Genomic DNA, 18,250 nt, shown 5'->3' on the forward strand with positions numbered 1-18,250 from the left:
TTTACGGTTTATTCAGCGAGAACAATCAGATTTCATGAAGCCACACGTCATGGAAATGAATGAAATAAAGTTATTTATTTCAATACGAAATCGCTGTCGATGCAGAGAAAATACAGCAGTCTACATGGATGCAGGAGCTCAAAGAAGGTTTTATAACAAGTTTTTATGGACACGTCTTTTGCCAAAGGAATTTTTAAAATCTGAAAAATATGTTTGAGATTCTTGTTTTTCTTCTGAAGGATTTTCAAAATAAAGGTAGAACTGATGGAGTCCGTTGGGGGTGGTCCAATCAGACCAGACGTTCCTCTTGGTGTCATCGTGACCGGGTTCAGGACCCAGCTGGTTACAACAGAAGGCGAGCAAGCGGCGGCGGCGATGGCGGCCATGTTGGATCAGACCACGTTGAACTGGCACACAGATGACTTCTCCTCCCGACAGTTCTCGTCGAACCACCTCCCTCCGGACGCCGCCGACAGGGTGACGCAGTTCTGGGCCGGACCCCCGTCGGGCTGAGGGGACCGGCTGTTGGACGCGTCCCAGTTTTTGTACGTGACGCTGGAGCCGGTGTGGTCCGCCCACACGCCCTCGGCCACCAGGTCGTTGACGCCCAGCCACACCCCCTCACCCGGCCCCACGCTCTGCCGGACGTAGTCCCGGAGCTGCTCGTTCTCCTCGCTGGATGTGGGCGTGGCCAGGACCCCCCCAAGGTTGCTGCAGTCCTCGCTGGCGGCGTGGTAGCGTTTCCTCACGGGGTCTGCCAGGTAGCACTTCCTGTGGATCTTCATCCCCTTCAGACAGACTGATGAAGAGGAGCGAGCACAGAAATCAGGCGACTGCAAAGTAATCTGATTACAAGGATTTATTAAGCAACAGGGCGACTGTTCTGGTCTCTGATTGGTTCATCTCTTTCACCATCTAATCTTAAATTATTTACCTCGTCTGCTTTGAATTTTATTTTTTTGTGAATTTAAGTTCTTAAGTTTGTTTCATTTTATCTACATTTGACTTCTTTTTAATACAGAGAGTCCTCAACATACAAACACAATTGATTCCCAGAGGTTGTTCATAAGTTGAATTGTTCCTCAGTCCTTATTTAAAACAATTACAGGATATTAAAACAACACAGAATAAATAAAATACGTTTTCAGGTTGTTTAGAGTCATTCCTGAATATAGTTTAAAAAATACACACGTCTCACTGGACTTGACGTGTGTCTGCCACAAATACTGGAGTATAAAAATCACAAGAAAACTGTTAAAAGCTCATGATAGCATGTTACTGTAGAATAAATAAGAATAAAAACATCAAAATACGTATGTTTACTTCCGATATCTGCCGTTAAGCGTCATTCATTAAGCTGAGATGCTAACAGAGACAACAAGAGGAGGAAACGAGTGTTGGAGCTGCGTGAATGCAGCGGTGCTGCCCCCGGGGGAGTTGTGGCAGAAAGCGGGACTGCAGGACGATAGTCAGATATGGTGAAGTGCATTTGTTCCAATCTATGAATGTTCGTAATTCAAATGTTCATAAGTTGAGGACTACCTGTATTTGTAGATGTCATAAATGACTTTTCTACAACACAAAAAATATGACAAATATGATATCATTATGTCCCCCCCCCCCCACCGGATTTTTATAGTTTAAATTGAAACTAAAAATGCATGTTTAAGCATTTTCAGAAGAAATAATTTATTAACAGTTAATTTGGGTTTAAAATGATTCATTTCTGTTTTAAAATAACAATTTAAAGCCTGAACTATTAAATAATAACCAGAAAAATCTAGTTTTCTGAAACCTGAGGTAACTTTCTGACACATTTGTCAAATATTTGTATATGAAAGCTTTAATTTTTGCTCAATCCAGAATGTTTTCACATGCAAAATACAGATGCATGCATCTGATTATATACATCAGGTTTTTCAGGAAAAAAACATCAAACTTATGAAACAGAAGTCTCCAAATCCTCTAAAGCGGGCCGCACCCGTCTGCAGCGCCAGCTGCTCCTTCAGGAGGTTCAGCTCCTGGACGATGTTGTCGATCTGTTTCTGGAGCTGCTCCACGGCGGCGTCCCTCGTCCCATCTCGAGAGGAAATTCAAAACCAGGGGTCAGAAACATAAAAACAGCGTCCAGGCGTTCCACACCTCTTCTATCTACCTTTCTTCACCACCTTCTTCTTGGGTTTCGTCTGCTGGAAGGAGCAGACGGTCAGAAGCAGGACGCCCAGCAGGATGCACACTCCTCTTAGCGCCATGGTCGGGTCGGTTCGGGCGGATCCGCCTCGGAGTCACGAAATTTATCTGTCGCTCGCTCCTCTTCCTCACTCCCTCCCTCTCACCTCTCCACGCAGAGGGAAACTCTGAAGTTCCATTAGCAGGAATTACAGCCAGACCTCAGGAGTGTGTGTGTGTGTGTGTGTGTGTGTGTGTGTGTGTGTGTGTGTGTCAACACGAACCAGAGCCAGGTCAGGAAAGCAGGTGGAGACGGGGTGAAGCAGCCACTGACTCGTCTGTTCCATAACCGTCTGAAGAGCCGGGTTACAGTTTGTTTCTTGGCTCAGAAGTTTAATTTAATATTGAATAACGACGGAATAAAATATTCGTTCCAAAACATGTTTTTTTAAGTCCTTCAGTTTCGACCTCATTCTGGAAAAATTCTGTCGTTTCCCGTTTCTGGGTGGAAGAGAAACGAATAAAAAGGCTTCATGAATTTGTCGTTTTACCTGAAGGTTTTTTGTTCTGACGCTCGGTTGGTTTTTGGTTCTCGTCCCGCAGACGTCTGAAGGGGGGGGGGCAATCCGGAGTCACATCTGGAATTCTGTTCTGCACCGCGACACGTGGCAGAAGCAGAAGGATGAAGAGAATTCTGCACATTTCTGTCCCGACAGCAGAGCTTTGATGTCACGGAGCAACAAAAATCTACTGATTATAAAAACATTAGCTTTAAGGACTTTTGTTTTATATGAAGAAAACAAACTGAAAACACAGAAAAAGGTCGTACAAATAAAACGCTTTATTAGAAAATTCTGTAAACATGTACAAACGTCGTGGAAGCAGGAAGTCAACCGAGGAAACCGACTTTCTGCCGCTTCGCTCCCAAACTCTCCTCCTGCTGCAGGAGCGTCATGAGCGGCGCGTGGAGACACCTGCCGACCCGTTTACCCACCTGTAGCCAGAACACACTGCCGTCAGTGGGCCAAGAGATGGAAAGCAAGACATAAAGTAGATCCTCAAGATACGAGTTTAATGTTCGTGACTGAACTCACAAGTCAAACTAAAATCATTTTAATTCATTTCAGCCTTGAAAAAAAGCCCCAAACCCTAAAAATAGAAAAAACCCAACATGTTTTATGAACCGATAGACTCTACCTGTGTTTAATTAATCATATATAAGTTACGTAAACAATGATAAAGAATGTAAAACGCTAAAGTCACCAGAACACACGAGCTACGTCTTTACTCCACCAACGACAATGAGATCCGGTCTCACTGATGTCGTATCCATCCACCGACTGGTCCTTCCTAGTAAGGGAACTACTTTCCTCCTCATTTCCCTCCCCAGTGAGAGGAAGAGGACCGATGAAGACTCACCTCTGTCATTTCGAACACACTCTCTGGGTCCAGGCTGCCCCCGCCCACCTTCCTGGTGCAGGTGATGGTTCCCTTCTGCGTGACGGACAGGATGAGGCTGGCCACGGAACACGCCCTCTCCTGCAGGGTGGCGTCCACCACATGCCGGTGGCCCACCTGCAGGAAGACCGGCGTTGTCACGGGAACCAAAGCGCGTGTAGGAGTCCTCCCCATTCCAGTGGGGAGGAGCCTGAGCTCACCTTACACAGCGTCACTATGCAGGGAACGTTCTCCACGTCGAGCCTCACGCAGTCGTACGGGTCGTCCGACAGCTCGATCTCCTTCCCTCCTTCCTCATCGGCTGAGATGTGAACTCTGGGAATTCTGTCAGGAGTAGAATCCGACCCGTTACGTGTAGATAAAACTCGTATCTACAGCTTCTACTGTATGAAGGAAACAAAAACTGAGCTTTCATTAAACTGTGAAAGCCGCTGAACTGACTTTGTGTTGAAGAGCGCTGCCTTCACCGCCACAGAGATGGCGTCGTAGAGGTTTCCGTCACACTGCAGGAGCTGTGGAGACATTCTCACTGTCAGATTCTACTCTATCTGAAGGCGTGAAACAGAAACCAACAACAAACAGGTTGAATTTTATGTTTAAACATTCTGTTCTGATCCTGAAACATATAAATGTTTCTCCTTTAGCAGCTTAAAACCTTCTTTTTGATAAAATATCTTCCTGTTTTATCCTGAATCCCGTCAGGTGGGGGTTGTATCTGTGCTCCACTCACCAGAACGTCCACATACAGGACCCAGCAGTGTTCTCCTGGACTGATGCAGAGGCTCTTCAGGTCCAGACTGGTCTTGTTGTTGAAGACGCTGTACAGAGTGTTGCTCAGCGCCGTCCCGAGCTCCTCCCCTCCTCTGCCCTCAAACTCAGGCGTCGCATTGGCTGAACTAGAAACCGAAGAAACAACGAACCACCGGCGAGAGAATGAATGAAAAAAATATCAGATTGGCATTATTTTTAATGTGATATTAATCTTAATATGACCCGCTTGAATGTGGACGTCACACTTTATGGAACACTGCCCCCTGGTGGCGGGATGTCCATCGAACATTTCAACACAATATGACACACAGTGACACTTTGATGGAAATATAGATGGTTTTCCAGCAGAAAATCGCCATAATTTTTTTGATGTAATGATTTAAATGCTTAAATAGACAAAAACACCATTACCCATAATTCCTACCAATCAACAAAGAACTCCAGGTAGCCTTCATCCGGTACCAGAGGCCTCGGTTTCCCAATTTCAGTCTTAACCCCGACTAGAACCACCGTGTGACCCTGATGGAGGCAAAAATACAACATATTAGTGATCAGAATAATCGATAAACGTGATCATATTTTCCCACCAGTGTGACTTTGGCCGAGCCGTCGGTGTTGGACACCACATCCGTCTCCACCTCCATGTGCCGGTAGTCCTCACAGCCTCTCCCGTCCACCCGCAAGTCATCCTGACGGGGACGTGAACACCGCCACGGTTAGCCAATGCCAGCACGGAAAGCTAACTTCACACACTGGTGAGTTCTCGTCACTAGTGTGTTGCACACTCACCCGTATGCCGTGTAGGATGTACACTTTCTCCGCCTCACTCACTTGTACTGTTGCCATAACGTGAAAACGGAGTCGCCTTTTTTTGACGTCATTAAAAGACGACGAGGTAGAGCTGTCGCTTTGCTCACCCGGATGTCCCGGTGATTTTTTTTTTGTTTCACGTGTTTTAAACGGGATGGATGACTCCGCCCATCCGGTGCAGTTTTCTCAAAGACAAAATATCGGCTCAGAAAAATAGAACTAGTTTATTGGAACTGTTGATAAATGTTCATAACCTCTTTATAAAACTTCATCGATCATCGAATCGTGGCTTACGACACCAGGGTTTCCATGACGTGATCGATCTGGGGTTGGATTTCATATCCGCTGCAGCCAAACTGATTTATGATCGATGAGATTTTTTTTTGCCCTGCGTTTAGACTTTCAGGGGGCCTTAGCTGGAACTTTTATGCATAAAAATGAATAAACTGATCAATTCAGAGGAAAAACAGACATTAACAGAAATATTAAAAGTGCCTCAAACTCACTAAATGATTTTAGTTGCATTTTTTGAATTAACTCCCCCAAGATCACCCTCATGAAACGTCAGTAGGCTTGACTTTCTTTGATGGTCCGGCAACGGTGTTTGTTTGGGCTGTTCCTGTGTTTGCTCTCCAAATAGCTTCATCAAACCATGGGGATAAAGTTGTTGGATTATTCTTAGATGTATTTAAACGCTAACAATTACTGTATACGAGACTGACTTTAAATCTCAGTAGGACACACAACGGGGGGAGAGCCTGTCACCTGGTAGTCAAAGCTCAGGGTAGCTAAACCCACAGGAAAGTGGGCGGGACTTCCTTGTTTGCCCTGCGCTGGTTTCACCACCAGCTCCGCAGCCCGCGACAGGAGGGGCGCAGGCAGCTCGCTAGCGGCAGACTTCCAGGGCTCGGTCCCCGGCTGTAGCTACCGGTAAGAACCGCCTCAGGAGCACCTTCATCGACCCGGGAGAACCAGGGAGCCGAGCCGTCCAGAGAAACGGTCCGTCGGATCAGAGGGGGGTTCGCCGGGATCGCGCTAACAGGAGGCGGCGGGGGGAGACACCCTCGTCCTGTGGGGTTTGGACTTCCAGACCCGGAGCTACACCGAGAGGATCCGGGGGGGGGGCAGCGGACGAACGGAGACCTGCGAGGTGACGTTCAGTGTCTTATAACGCGGGTTGAATGCGACGTGACGACATAGTGAGTGATATCCGCTATCAGGCAGCGTCAGGGCGGACTGATAGCAGCAGCTACTTCCGGGTTGGCCTCCAGAAGGGCTGATTGTTGTTATGGCAGCACAACTGGTTAATAGTGACGTCAGCGACCCTCGAGTGTACCCTGTACACAATAAATCTAGATTTTAATTAACTTATCATTCATTCATTCAAGTATCCCTAATGGAGGGGAAATATTGGAAAAGCAAACCAATCAGATCAATAAATTCTTCCCTCCAAGACTCTTTAAGATCAGAGAATTTTGGAGTTTAAATTTCTCTGCTAGAAATTTAAAAATTAAAAAAAAAGAATCTTATTATAAAAAATGAAAATCTCATAATCTTTCAGGATCTCCCTGAATTATAGATCAGATCAGGTAAACTTGTGTCACTCCTGGTTTACATCCGTCTACACTGGACTCAAAACGTTTAATCACGTCGCTCATCTTTATCAAATGTTGCCGTCACTCAAAACGAGTTTTTCTTGAACCGGTTTGGATCACATCCGTGTTGGTGAGCAGGATCACGTGCAACGACCCTGCTTGATCGGATATATAAGGAAATATGCGTCTTTTTTTTTTTGCGCAGCAAATGAACAAAAGTGTGTTTTTAAATGATAATCGCAGCTCAGTCACCAGAGAATAAGAACTCATTTGGACCACAGTTCATCAAACCGTCATAAGAAGTTAAATAAAAGTCAAAAGTGATTTCACAATGTGTGTTTAGAGGAAGTAAAACCTGCAGATGCGTCTTCCTGACCTCCATCCTCTCTCCTCGCCGTTGCAGTATGCGGTCGGCGCCCCGGACGCTGTAGGATGAAGAGCTGGGCGCCTCGCACCAGAGACATCGAGCGGCACGCCGGCTACCTGCAGCCTGAGCACTGCGCCCCGCCACGCCCCCGCAGCGGCGCCGACACCATGTGGTTCATCCGCGACAGCTGCGGCATCGTGTGCGGCGTCATCACCTGGGCGCTGGTCTTCTACGCCGAGTTCGTGGTGGTCTTCGTCATGCTGCTGCCCGCCAAGAACGTCGTCTACAGCCTCTTCAACGGCCTGATCTTCAATGGCCTCGCCTTCCTCGCCCTCGCCTCGCACGCCAAGGCCATGTGCACCGACCCGGTCAGTCCCCACCCGTGCATTTTCAACATTTTCAAACTGTTCCTGCAGAAACAAGCGACGCCTGAAGTTTGCACGTCTTTTTTTATCCTCGCAGGGAGCCGTACCGAAAGGGAACGCCACCAAAGAATTCATCGAGAGCCTGCAGCTCAAACCGGGTCAGGTGGTCTACAAGTGTCCCAAGTGCTGCAGCATCAAGCCTGACAGGGCCCACCACTGCAGGTGTGTGTGTGTGTGTGTGTGTGTGTGTGTGTGTGTGTGTGTGTGTGTGTGTGAAGCATTTCCCTGCAGACGCATGTCGAGAAACAGGAATTCCCTTTGATTGAATTGTAAACCCGGCGAGACGTTCAAGTCCCCGTGGGAAAAGCGGGCGTCCGTTTGAACAAAGCAGGTTTTGTTTTGCTCACACTTGTGTCTAGTCTAACGACCCCCCCCCCCCCCCAGAGGAAAACATCACAGGTTGGTGTGTGTCTCCACAGTGTTTGTAAACGCTGCATCAAAAAGATGGATCACCACTGTCCCTGGGTGAACAACTGCGTCGGCGAGAACAACCAGAAGTACTTCGTTCTCTTCACGGTGAGTGTTTGAACGCGCCAGCGGGAAGGTGCGTTAGAAACGCTCACCTGCTTGTGCTCGTGTTAAAAAAAAAAAAGGTCTCCAGGCTCCTCCCACTCCTCCCGCTAACGTTAGCCTAGCGCAAGAAGAAGAAACAAAATCTTCACAAGTTTTTTTTTAAAATAATCCATAACACCAAATCTATGCTTTGTTTGACCCCGCCTCCTCCCCCTCCCCCTCCCAGATGTATATTGCACTAATATCCTTCCACGCACTCATCATGGCAGCGTTCCATTTTGTTTTCTGCTTTGAAGAAGACTGGACAAGTGAGTAACTCACCTGGAACGACACAGTTTCTCCCTGCGGGACTTGAACCTAACACGTCTTCATCTCCCTCCAGAGTGCAGCAACTTCTCCCCCCCGGCCACCGTCATCCTCATCGTCCTGCTCTGCTTCGAGGGTCTCCTCTTCCTCATCTTCACCGCCGTCATGTTTGGAACCCAGGTTCATTCCATCTGTACCGACGAGACGGTGGGTGGATGCGTCGATTCTGAAAAAAAAAAATTAGATACAGGAAGTCCTCAACATATGAACACGGTTGTTTGTAAGTTGAATTGTTCATAAGTAGTTTATTATTAAATTTCAATCTCTGATCCCCATTTGAGGTCATTTAAATGTCATTACTAATGTAAATACTAAAGTTGTATCTTGGAGGGAGGAGTTATTGTTGGTCAGTGTCAGAGTTGTCATCAGAGAAAGGTTAGTCGGATATGGTGGCGCATGTTTGTTCATAACTTGAGGACTACCTGTGTTAAGAAAAAATGAGGTTCTCGTGACTCGAGGTTTTAAACATGGAACCTTTAAGCTTCCAGTTCTGCTGAAAATGTCAGGTTAGCATTAGCTCCAAATGTCAGGTTAGCTTTAGCTCATCAGAGCCGTGAGGGACGCTATCAGAACGCTAAAGTGCTACCAGATGCCAGGAAGTCACGTGGCGTCACTTCCTGTCCCTGCAGGGCATCGAGCAGCTGAAGAAGGAGGAGCGGCGATGGGCCAAGAGGTCCAAGTGGATGAACATGAAGGTGGTGTTCGGACACCCGTTCTCCGTCGCCTGGCTGAACCCGTTCGCGGCGCCAGATCACGGCAAGGCGGACGTGTACCAGTACATCGTGTGAGAGCGATCCCGATCCAGAGCTGCCCTCTGATTGGCTGGACCTCAACGCCTCCCAACCTAATGGTTGTTTTTTTAATGACTTTTTTTGTTGTTTTTTTACATCCTTTTTGGTACCGACTGAGATCAACGAGGTGTCAGACGATTGTCCGAACCTTCGCTAACGGACCGGTGGAACTTCCTGCCGTATGTCGGATCATTTCCTGCTCCAATCGATGTGAACACGACGTGGACGTCTTCCCGTAAACATCGCCGAGATCCCGTCGCTTTTGCATTTCCTGTTTCCTGCTCTTCCTCGGATGCTTTTTTGCCTTAGAACGGCCCCGCCTTCAACGACCCCGCCTTCAACGGCGGCGCCGACCCCTAGTAGAGACGTTAATTATTTGCCTTAAGGTGACGTCAGGGTGAGGCACCACAGAAGAAAAACGTTTAACTAGACGGGTCCGGGTTACCATCCTTAATATTTCAGTCCCATTTGATTTGTGAACCCCACTGGTTACCATGGTAACAGCAAGTGCAATTTATATACGACGGCAAAATCGTTGAGCAGCTACCTAGTCAGAAATCCAACAGATGATCAATAAGTCATTGATTGGCTGAACGCATCATCAAAAGGATCTGAGACCTGGTTTGAATTCACACGATTCTAATCACGATCATAACCATCATGCAGCAGGCCGTCGTCTCCACCGCGGATCACTAGCTCAGACTGACAGTCGGGGAATGAAGGGACACGCCCCTCTGAATCTGATTCGCTACCTGTGGACGACTGGGGGGGGGGGGCTTACAGTTATTGAACGGGTTTCATTTACGGACGTCTGAACACGCCTGTTGCCAAATCCGATGCTGACAGAATGACCTGGATGGTCCGGTCCGGTCCACAAACAGCGCACCAGCTCTACTTTAACTGCTGGACATTTTCTTTGTGGTCGTGTTCGGATGCGAACCGCACAATGTTGTTGTTTTTTTTTGTTTGATTGTGATGTTTGTTTCCAGAGGAGCGAAATAAAATCATGTTTGAGACACGTTTTTTCTCAGCGAGATGCGTTTATCACGTCAGACAGGAAGTATGAGAAGGTTTTATCGTGATGATCTCCACTTTAAAGTCAGGGATGTTTGATTTTACTGTGCAAAAAAACCCCCCAAAATGTTAAATTACACCATGGAAATAAAGTGTTTCACTGTGATTTTCTGATTTGCTCACGTTTTTAAATCTGGAAAAAAAAAGTGATGAATCTGGCTTTTATCCTTTAATCACAAAGCAAACATACAAGTATTAATTTCATCTTTTTTTAAATTTGGGGTTTTTGATTAAAAATTTAACGATTTTTTAAAATTCACCTCATGGAAACTTTATCCATTTGTATTTTGGTTGATAAATTCAACTTTGTTGAGAAATTTAGAAACCATATTTTTGAAAAGCTGGGAAGAAAAAAATGTCCATATCTGAAACCAATATATAAAACTAAAAATTTACTTTTAGTTATTGCAGAAAACATTCAAAATGTTAGATGTTCACATATTGACACTGAAAAACAACTAAAATGTCTTATTTGTAGTTACTGTCATCTATAAAATGTATTAAATATTAAACGTGAAATATATTGAAAGAACACTTTTGTCATATGACACGTCAAACTGGAGATTTAAACAAAAAAATATGGCAATTTAAAGTATAATTTGTAAAGTCGAGAAAAAATTAACATTCTAAAACATGCAAATTTTTAAATTTTGATTTTAAAACAGGTTCGTCTTGTTGGATTACATCTGTTTTCATGACATCTTACAAAAAGCGAACTGTTACAGCCTAAAGCTGTGAGCTGTGGCTAGCTCAGTGCTAACGTTCCAGCTGGTTCCGTTAGCCATGACTTCTAATAGAGGATACTGAGCTGAGGACACGCCCTCACACGTCTACATCCAGGTATTTTATTTTTAATAATTCTATTAATCCGGATATAGAATAAAAACAATTCAGTCATGATTCATGTTTGTGTGATATGTTTATTCGTTAATATGCAGATGACACTTTACTTTCTTTCAAATATTTCTTATGAACACAATCTATTATTTACACTTTACAAATTCACATCATTCACGACACGCGTCATGAATTGTTCTTTAGTCTTGTTTTTACAACTTCACCCTGATGTAAATTCGTCTCGTGATCACGCCGATGATCGATCGATCTGTTAAAGTCGAGGTTAAACTGAACCGACGAGCAGCTCGTCGTTTGTGCACGTCGATCACACTTATGGCCGTGTCGCTGTCACAGAGTCATTGATGATGATTGGCCAAGCTAAGTTACAGTGAGAGGCTTCACAGGTGGATGGTTCGTTGTCTTAGCATGCCGTTAGCCGCAAAATGTTAAAAGGCATTAAAGCGAGGTCAAAAACTTAATTTTGACACTTTGAAGAAATTCTTTCCTTCACAGTTCACTGAGTTACACAAGACATTTGATGCCAGTCTTATGTCTGTATGTTAATGTTAAAATACAACTACCAACCGTTTAGCTTAGCTTAGCATGAAACAACTAGAGTCAGACAAAAAATTTTCATTCTCATTATCCAGACTTTCTTCTTAACTGAAAGTAAAAACAGTAAAAACATAAATGCTATTTGATCTTAGCTAGTCATTTTCAGACGAGGGAAATTCCAGAATTACGGTTGTCGAATTTCCCACCGTCTTGAACGCAGCTTTACTAATCCGCTCCAAAACAGGAAACGTGACTAAAAAAAGTTTTACACTTTAGAGACGTCATTAGAGTGACGACCATGTTTAGCTGCGATGACATGTGTCCAATTTTTTTTGGTGCTAAGCTAACTGGCTACTGCTAAGTGCCCTTTTTAAAAATTTAAGCACATTATTTAAAAACCTCGTTTGCTCGAGTCATGCTTTTATGAATTAAAAATAACATTTTTACACTTCATATTAAACATGTTAGCACACATTTACACAAAAATTCTAGTCTAGTTCAGCTTTAACGGTTTTTAGTAAAAGTGTGTATTCTCCAATACTCGCAGGTTTTATGCTAAGCTAAGCTACCTATTTTCACCCATACAGACATTGGAGTGGTATAAATCCATCACTCAGCCTCGCCGTTTAATCACATTGTCAAAGTGATCACATTAGCAGGGATGCATTCACATCTCATTTGTGCGCTGCTGCTGCAGGATATCACAGACAGGTATCGTAGCTACCGTTACGCGTTCATTTAATGATATGTATCTAAACAGAATGATCTTAAAACGCCGATCCGAAAAACAAATTTGACGTTTCGATCCCTGGATCGTCCCTCTGGCAGCTCGAGTTGCTCGATTATTAGCGCTCAAAGCCCCGCTAATCACAGTGTTATGAGATTTCAGAGGAAACGTGATTTTATTCCAGTCCCACGGACAACTCCAGAGGATGTAGATGCTGGGTTTACCTGGAGACAGGTGTTTGGAGCCCAGAGGGATGATGGGAAACACCACGATATTGCATCTGGCGTCTCTGAAAGTGAAATGTGGGACATTTTGAGCTCAGTGGGAACAAAATAAGCGGAAACGGAAGACCAGCTGCCTCTGAAAACACGCGTCATGCTCAGAAATTGAGGTTCAAGCGATCAAAAGACGCAAAATATTACAGAAAGACGCAAATCCTGACCTGGGATCAGCGTTGCAGTGCTACATTAGCGTTATTTAAACACACCTGGTCAGGTGTTTCGTTGAACATGCATCGGATGCGGCGTCGGATGTTTACAGTGAGTGTCGTCGTAATTTAAGGAAATACGGGAATTAAGAGAGCTTTGGTGATCCGACCAATGCGGCGCTAACGCTAATGCTAACTAGAACGTCATCCTACTTCCAGGAACGTTTCAACCATTTGGGAAATTAATTCTTCCCTCCATCAGGGGTTAACACACACGCATGGACCACGTGTGTGTGTGTTCAGAGGTGATTAGCTTAGCTTAGCATAAAGATGGAGGGATATCTGGGTCACGCGTCTCTTTAAAGTAAACTATTTCCCAAAACATCAAATGATTCGTTCGTCTCCGCCGGCGACCAGGGTGGAGGCGAGCCGGCGCAGACGGGACTCATTATTCGTCCTTGGCGACGGCGCTCTGGCGTGCGTCCTGCGGCGAAACCCTCTGCAGCACCAGCAGCCCAGACAGCGTCAAGGAGACGCCGACCCACCACAAGGTCATCTGGGCCTCGCCGAAGATCAGCTGCCCCAGGAAGGCCTGCAGGGGGAGGAGGGGGGTCAGGAAGCTGCGCGTTCAATCGGAAGTGGAGCGGCGCGGCGGAAACGTACGGAAGATACGAAGTTGGAGGCGGTGGTGGTCACAGTGGTGCGGGTGGAGGAGGAGGAGCACCTGAGGGCCTTGGAGAGGAAGGTCCACATCACGGCGTTGCAGGTGAAGAGCAACCCGCCGCACAGCAGCCGCAGAGGGATGTGGAGCTGGACCAAAGAAACACCCCCCCAAGCATTAACCTCACTATTCTGTTAATAAAATAAAACCTCACACATCAATGGATTATATCTGACAAACTCATCCATTCACTGGACAACAAATAATGGACCCTTAAAGTCACAAGAAACCCATTAAATGCTCATCATATGTTACTGTACAATAAATCAGAATGAATTAGAATAAATCAGAATAAAATAAAATACATTATTAATAAAATAATAATAATAAAATAAATAATAACTGAGAATTTCCCCACGAGGGATTAACAAAGTGTGATTATTGATTATTATTATTATTAATAATGATAATAATAAAAATATATTTACGTGACCGTTTTCAATTCTGAAAATCCAATAAATTCAATGAATTACAAAAACATCCGCAAACGTCACACACACAGGGGTCACAGGTCAACCTGGTCGTGATCCCGCGATGTTCCATCTTCAAACCCGCTGGTTAACTCTAAATAGATTAGTTTAGCGTCTCGTTGTTTACTTGAAACAGGCAGAAACCCAACATTTGACGTTTAATGCAGCGTCTGACGTCATCACGTAACTGGGCCACCGCCGTACCGACGAGGGCGGTAATATCGCGGTAACTCGCGCTCACTCTCGTACTGGACGCGCCGCAATGTCACTCGGCACGGGGACGCGGCACGAGACGCAGCTGCTGCATGATTGCCCCGCGTGCGCTGCTGCTGCCCCCCCCCCCCCAGCAGCCCGCGTGACCACCCCCCCACCCACCCCGCGTGTCAATAACGACCCCAACTTTGCCGCTTCCTCACCCGGTCGCACGCGGTAGTTTCGTCCGCGTGGCGGAACCGCCGCTGCTCGCCCCACGTCCGGAGTCCGGTCTCACAGACCCCCTTCAGGTAGTCGGCTCCCAGCGACAGCTTGGCCGACGACGACGCTACGGCCCCGAGGAAGCCGGCCAGCAGCGCGTACAGAACTCCCGGGAACATGTCGAGGCTCATGGTTGTTGGTTCGCTACTCCATCCTCACGCCGCTGCCGCTTCCGCCGCTTCTGTCCCGTTTGTGCCGCCCGCGCGGCTGCCTGCGTCTCCGTGGCGCGTTTCCGCTGCAGCGTCAACAGCCGGCCGTCCGGTGGCAATCACACAACACATGGTATTAAAGCGCCCCGATGCATTCTGGGAGTGGTAGTTCTACTGGTGACGTGAGGCGAATCTCGTCATTAGCAGACAGCGTGTCTTTACTACGGGGAGGAGGAGGGGCCAATCAGAGCTTCTGGTTGTCCTTCAGTGTAGGCGGAGCCGAGGATGACTCCGATTCGTTCAGACTGCTGGGGGGCGGGACCTCAGCAGGTTTAATTGATGCCTCAATCAATTTTTTCTTCTTTGAAAACAGAACCTTTTTGGAAATATGGAAAGAAATTTGAATAAACAAAACTTAATTTTTGTCTCTGTTACCACGACGATGTCTTTTCTCTCTTTCAATTCTTTCCTTTTAGCTCATTTAGCTAACAAAAACAAATAAACTAGGATCTTCAAAAAATATTTTAAATAAAAAAAATTCTGATTTTTTAATTAAAATTTTTTTAACAAAAAATCTTATGAATTAAAAAAATTTTGTTTTACATTTAAATATAAAAAAAATATCTCAGTTTTCCGGCCACCAGGTGTCGCTAATGCTCCGTGGAGGAATCCCTTCACCTCCAGTCGGAGTGGATTTAACATCCATCAGTCGTACCTGCGGTGATGGGGTGAAACGGAACGACAATTAGTTTGAAATAAAACCCATTTCGCGCGTTGATAGCGTGACGAGTTGCCGCCGCGCCTCCGCGTTAGCTTTTCATCTCGACGTCTGAGAGCAATAAAGTCTTCATTAGCCTTCAAAGGAGTCATTACGGCGTTATTGGTTCCTCGAAAACATACGTCAACTTAAGTTATTAAAGGATTTTAACTGAGAGGGTGATCACACACTCCTTAAAGGACATTAGCGGCTCGATGAAACGTCGTCTGCGGGAACAGGATTGTAAATTGGGGTGCAGAAGAAAAAGAAAAGCCAGATTCTGAATCCATTCATGTCCAAATGAGCTTCGGGGGGGGGAAACAACCGTCTTCAGGCTGTCACATTTTTTTGATGCCGGCAGCTGTGACACCCTAGAAAGTCTGGAATCAAGTGGCGCCATTAGCCGTTAGCGCTTAGCTCCCCTGAAAAACACAAAAAAGTGTCAAATTAAAGGGCAATTTGAGCCCTGGTCCTGTTCTGCAGGCGTAATTGAGCCCAAAGCGAGTGCCGGAGCCACTTCTTCCCCAATATCTGTCACTGCTTTCAGGTATTTTGGTCCATCTTTGGCGCCGCTGGTCCTGCAAGGTGAGTTAATAAGGGATTTAAAAGGTGTGGCTCATTAACGTAACAACTTTAACTGTGACCTTTAACCCTGTCTGTCAGGCAAAAGTAGATGCAGTAGATGATGAATGAAGGGACGGATTCCATGTCGTTTTTCTGCATATTGAAGCTCCACATTTATTAAAGAGCTGCATTTACTGATGGAATAAAACTATTATTTAAACTCAAACTACTGGTGTCACTATTATTACACACGATCAGTGTTTTTTTTATAGCCAATGGCAAACAAGGAATAAAATGAGTGATCTCAACAAATGAGGAAAGAAAACAGAGGATTAAACGAAAACGGGTCATTTGAATATAATTTATTATTTATTGCTCAGAACATTTGTGGAAAAACGACTAAATGGCTTCTAAAACTAAAAAAACGCAGGAAGAGTTTGGCCTCCGTTTTTATCTGTAAGCAGAATAAAACCTCACCTTGATAAATATACATGACTTTATGGAACACACACACACACACAGATTACAGTCACACACACACACACACACACACACACACACACACACACACACACACACACACACACACACACAGTGGGTTGACCTTGTCAGCACACGGGGTCGGCGTTCCATTAAGTGTTTGTTGGCGGTTCTCGATCTGAATAATTCAGGCAGCGAACACGCGTGAGTCACGCGTCGCCACGCGTCATCGATGATATCACAGAGTCTAAATCAAATAAACTATCAGGCAGTCTGAAGACGACCCAAACCCGTCAGGGACGAGGACGGCCCCCATCAGCATGATCGATGACGGAACCCCCCCGTCCTGATTGAGATTCTGTCTGTGAACCCGGCTACTCGCTGGTTTTTCCAATAACCTTTCAAACCGACGGGTATTGATCGTTTATTCTGACGTAACGTCAATAAACAAAACTCTCCGTCAGTTAGTAAGATGTGTGTGTGTGTGTGTGTGTGTGTGTGTGTGTGTGTGTGTGTGTGTGTGTGTGTTCCTCTGCTTCTTCTTCTTCTCTAGTCTCACCGTCAGTCATCTTTTACTTCCTGAAATTTATTCCAAAACCTTTAATTCCGATTTCTGAAGCATCTCCTGAGTATTTACTGTTCTAAATAAATTTAGAATAGTACATTACTTTATTATTCCGAGTAATAATGATATGACTTTAGTATTTAGAGTAGTAATGACATTACTTTAGTATTTACAGTAGTAATGACATTTAAATGACCTCAAATGGAGAATAGAAATTGAAATTCAATAAAGACTTACAAATAATTCAACTTACAAACAACCTCCTAGTACAGACTGTGTTCATATGTTGAGGACTACCTGTTGTGAAGTGGTTTTTTTTCATTTACAGACACATGACTGGGTGGATCCAGAGAGGCTGACATGTTGAAGCGTCTCCTGGGCCGTGATGATGATGATGATGAAGCTTCCGTGAACCTGAGGCAGCCGCCGGGCCGTAATGGAGCCGATTCGTGTCTGTTTGCAGCTGAGGAAGAGGAGCGGCGGCTCGACGGCCTCGGGGGGGAACGCTGCTTTCATGTCGAACAGAGACGAGATGAAGGAAACAAGTGGCTCCTGCTGCACGAATCAGAGCGATTGAAGCGGCGCTGGTGATGCAAGAGGCTTCAAAGGACTGGTAATGTGGGGGATGTGATGTGAGGAAGAGGAGGAGGAGGAGGAAGAGCAGGAGGGATTGGGGTTCGATTAGCAGAGATGATGACGTTTGCTCCCGTTTCTGTTGATTTGTATGTTTGTTTGTCAGCATAAACAGGAAGTTCTGAAATTATGTTCACAAAGACATGTTGTACTTTCTGTTGTTCTGCCCGTGTTGTACTGCCTGTGTTGTACTGCCTGTGTTGTACTGCCTGTGTTGTACTACCTGTGTTGTACTGCCTGTTGTACTGCCTGTGTTGTACTGCCTGTGTTGTACTGCCTGTTGTACTGCCTGTGTTGTACTGCCTGTTGTACTGCCTGTGTTGTACTGCCTGTGTTGTACTGCCTGTGTTGTACTGCCTGTTGTACTGCCCGTGTTGTACTGCCTGTGTTGTACTGCCTGTGTTGTACTGCCTGTGTTGTACTGCCTGTTGTACTGCCTGTGTTGTACTGCCTGTGTTGTACTGCCTGTGTTGTACTGCCTGTGTTGTACTGCCCGTGTTGTACTGCCTGTGTTGTACTGCCTGTGTTGTACTGCCTCTGTGTTGTACTGCC

At 45.6% G+C, this 18,250-nt stretch overlaps 4 protein-coding genes across 5 annotated transcripts; 1 reads left to right on the forward strand and 3 right to left on the reverse strand.

Moving 5' to 3' along the window:
- Positions 1-52: 52 nt before the first annotated feature.
- On the reverse strand, positions 53-2,353 carry LOC137607616 (tetranectin-like). Its single transcript, XM_068333505.1, has 3 exons — positions 2,156-2,353; positions 1,982-2,080; positions 53-799 (listed from the first exon to the last, which is right to left on the reverse strand). Exons 1-3 carry the CDS (start codon positions 2,250-2,252, stop codon positions 393-395), a joined length of 603 nt encoding a protein of 200 aa, XP_068189606.1. The 5' UTR covers positions 2,253-2,353; the 3' UTR covers positions 53-392.
- A 100-nt stretch (positions 2,354-2,453) lies between these two features.
- Positions 2,454-5,843, reverse strand: exosc7 (exosome component 7). 2 transcript variants are annotated; one of them, XM_068333502.1, is made up of 9 exons: positions 5,188-5,843; positions 4,986-5,087; positions 4,823-4,917; positions 4,358-4,523; positions 4,069-4,139; positions 3,828-3,951; positions 3,589-3,744; positions 3,042-3,163; positions 2,454-2,820 (listed from the first exon to the last, which is right to left on the reverse strand). In XM_068333502.1, exons 1-8 carry the CDS (start codon positions 5,242-5,244, stop codon positions 3,059-3,061), a joined length of 876 nt encoding a protein of 291 aa, XP_068189603.1. In that variant the 5' UTR covers positions 5,245-5,843; the 3' UTR covers positions 2,454-2,820; positions 3,042-3,058. The 2 variants fall into 2 exon arrangements, with proteins under 2 accessions (XP_068189603.1, XP_068189602.1); XM_068333501.1 differs by lacking the exon at positions 2,454-2,820 and having other exon boundaries at positions 2,991-3,163; positions 5,188-5,840.
- Positions 5,844-6,023: 180 nt separating this feature from the next.
- Positions 6,024-10,283, forward strand: zdhhc3b (zinc finger DHHC-type palmitoyltransferase 3b). The gene is made up of 7 exons (XM_068333500.1): positions 6,024-6,358; positions 7,207-7,538; positions 7,633-7,757; positions 8,015-8,111; positions 8,335-8,416; positions 8,491-8,621; positions 9,104-10,283. The coding sequence occupies exons 2-7, from the start codon at positions 7,236-7,238 to the stop codon at positions 9,260-9,262; spliced, it is 897 nt and encodes a 298-aa protein (XP_068189601.1). The 5' UTR covers positions 6,024-6,358; positions 7,207-7,235; the 3' UTR covers positions 9,263-10,283.
- A 138-nt stretch (positions 10,284-10,421) lies between these two features.
- LOC137607617 (transmembrane protein 42) lies at positions 10,422-14,935 on the reverse strand. Its single transcript, XM_068333506.1, has 3 exons — positions 14,493-14,935; positions 13,549-13,695; positions 10,422-13,477 (listed from the first exon to the last, which is right to left on the reverse strand). The coding sequence occupies exons 1-3, from the start codon at positions 14,679-14,681 to the stop codon at positions 13,334-13,336; spliced, it is 480 nt and encodes a 159-aa protein (XP_068189607.1). The 5' UTR covers positions 14,682-14,935; the 3' UTR covers positions 10,422-13,333.
- Between the last annotated feature and the right edge of the window lie 3,315 nt (positions 14,936-18,250).

This window comes from Antennarius striatus, chromosome 14, assembly GCF_040054535.1.
Source record: "Antennarius striatus isolate MH-2024 chromosome 14, ASM4005453v1, whole genome shotgun sequence".
In the NCBI taxonomy this organism is placed as follows: domain Eukaryota; kingdom Metazoa; phylum Chordata; class Actinopteri; order Lophiiformes; family Antennariidae; genus Antennarius; species Antennarius striatus.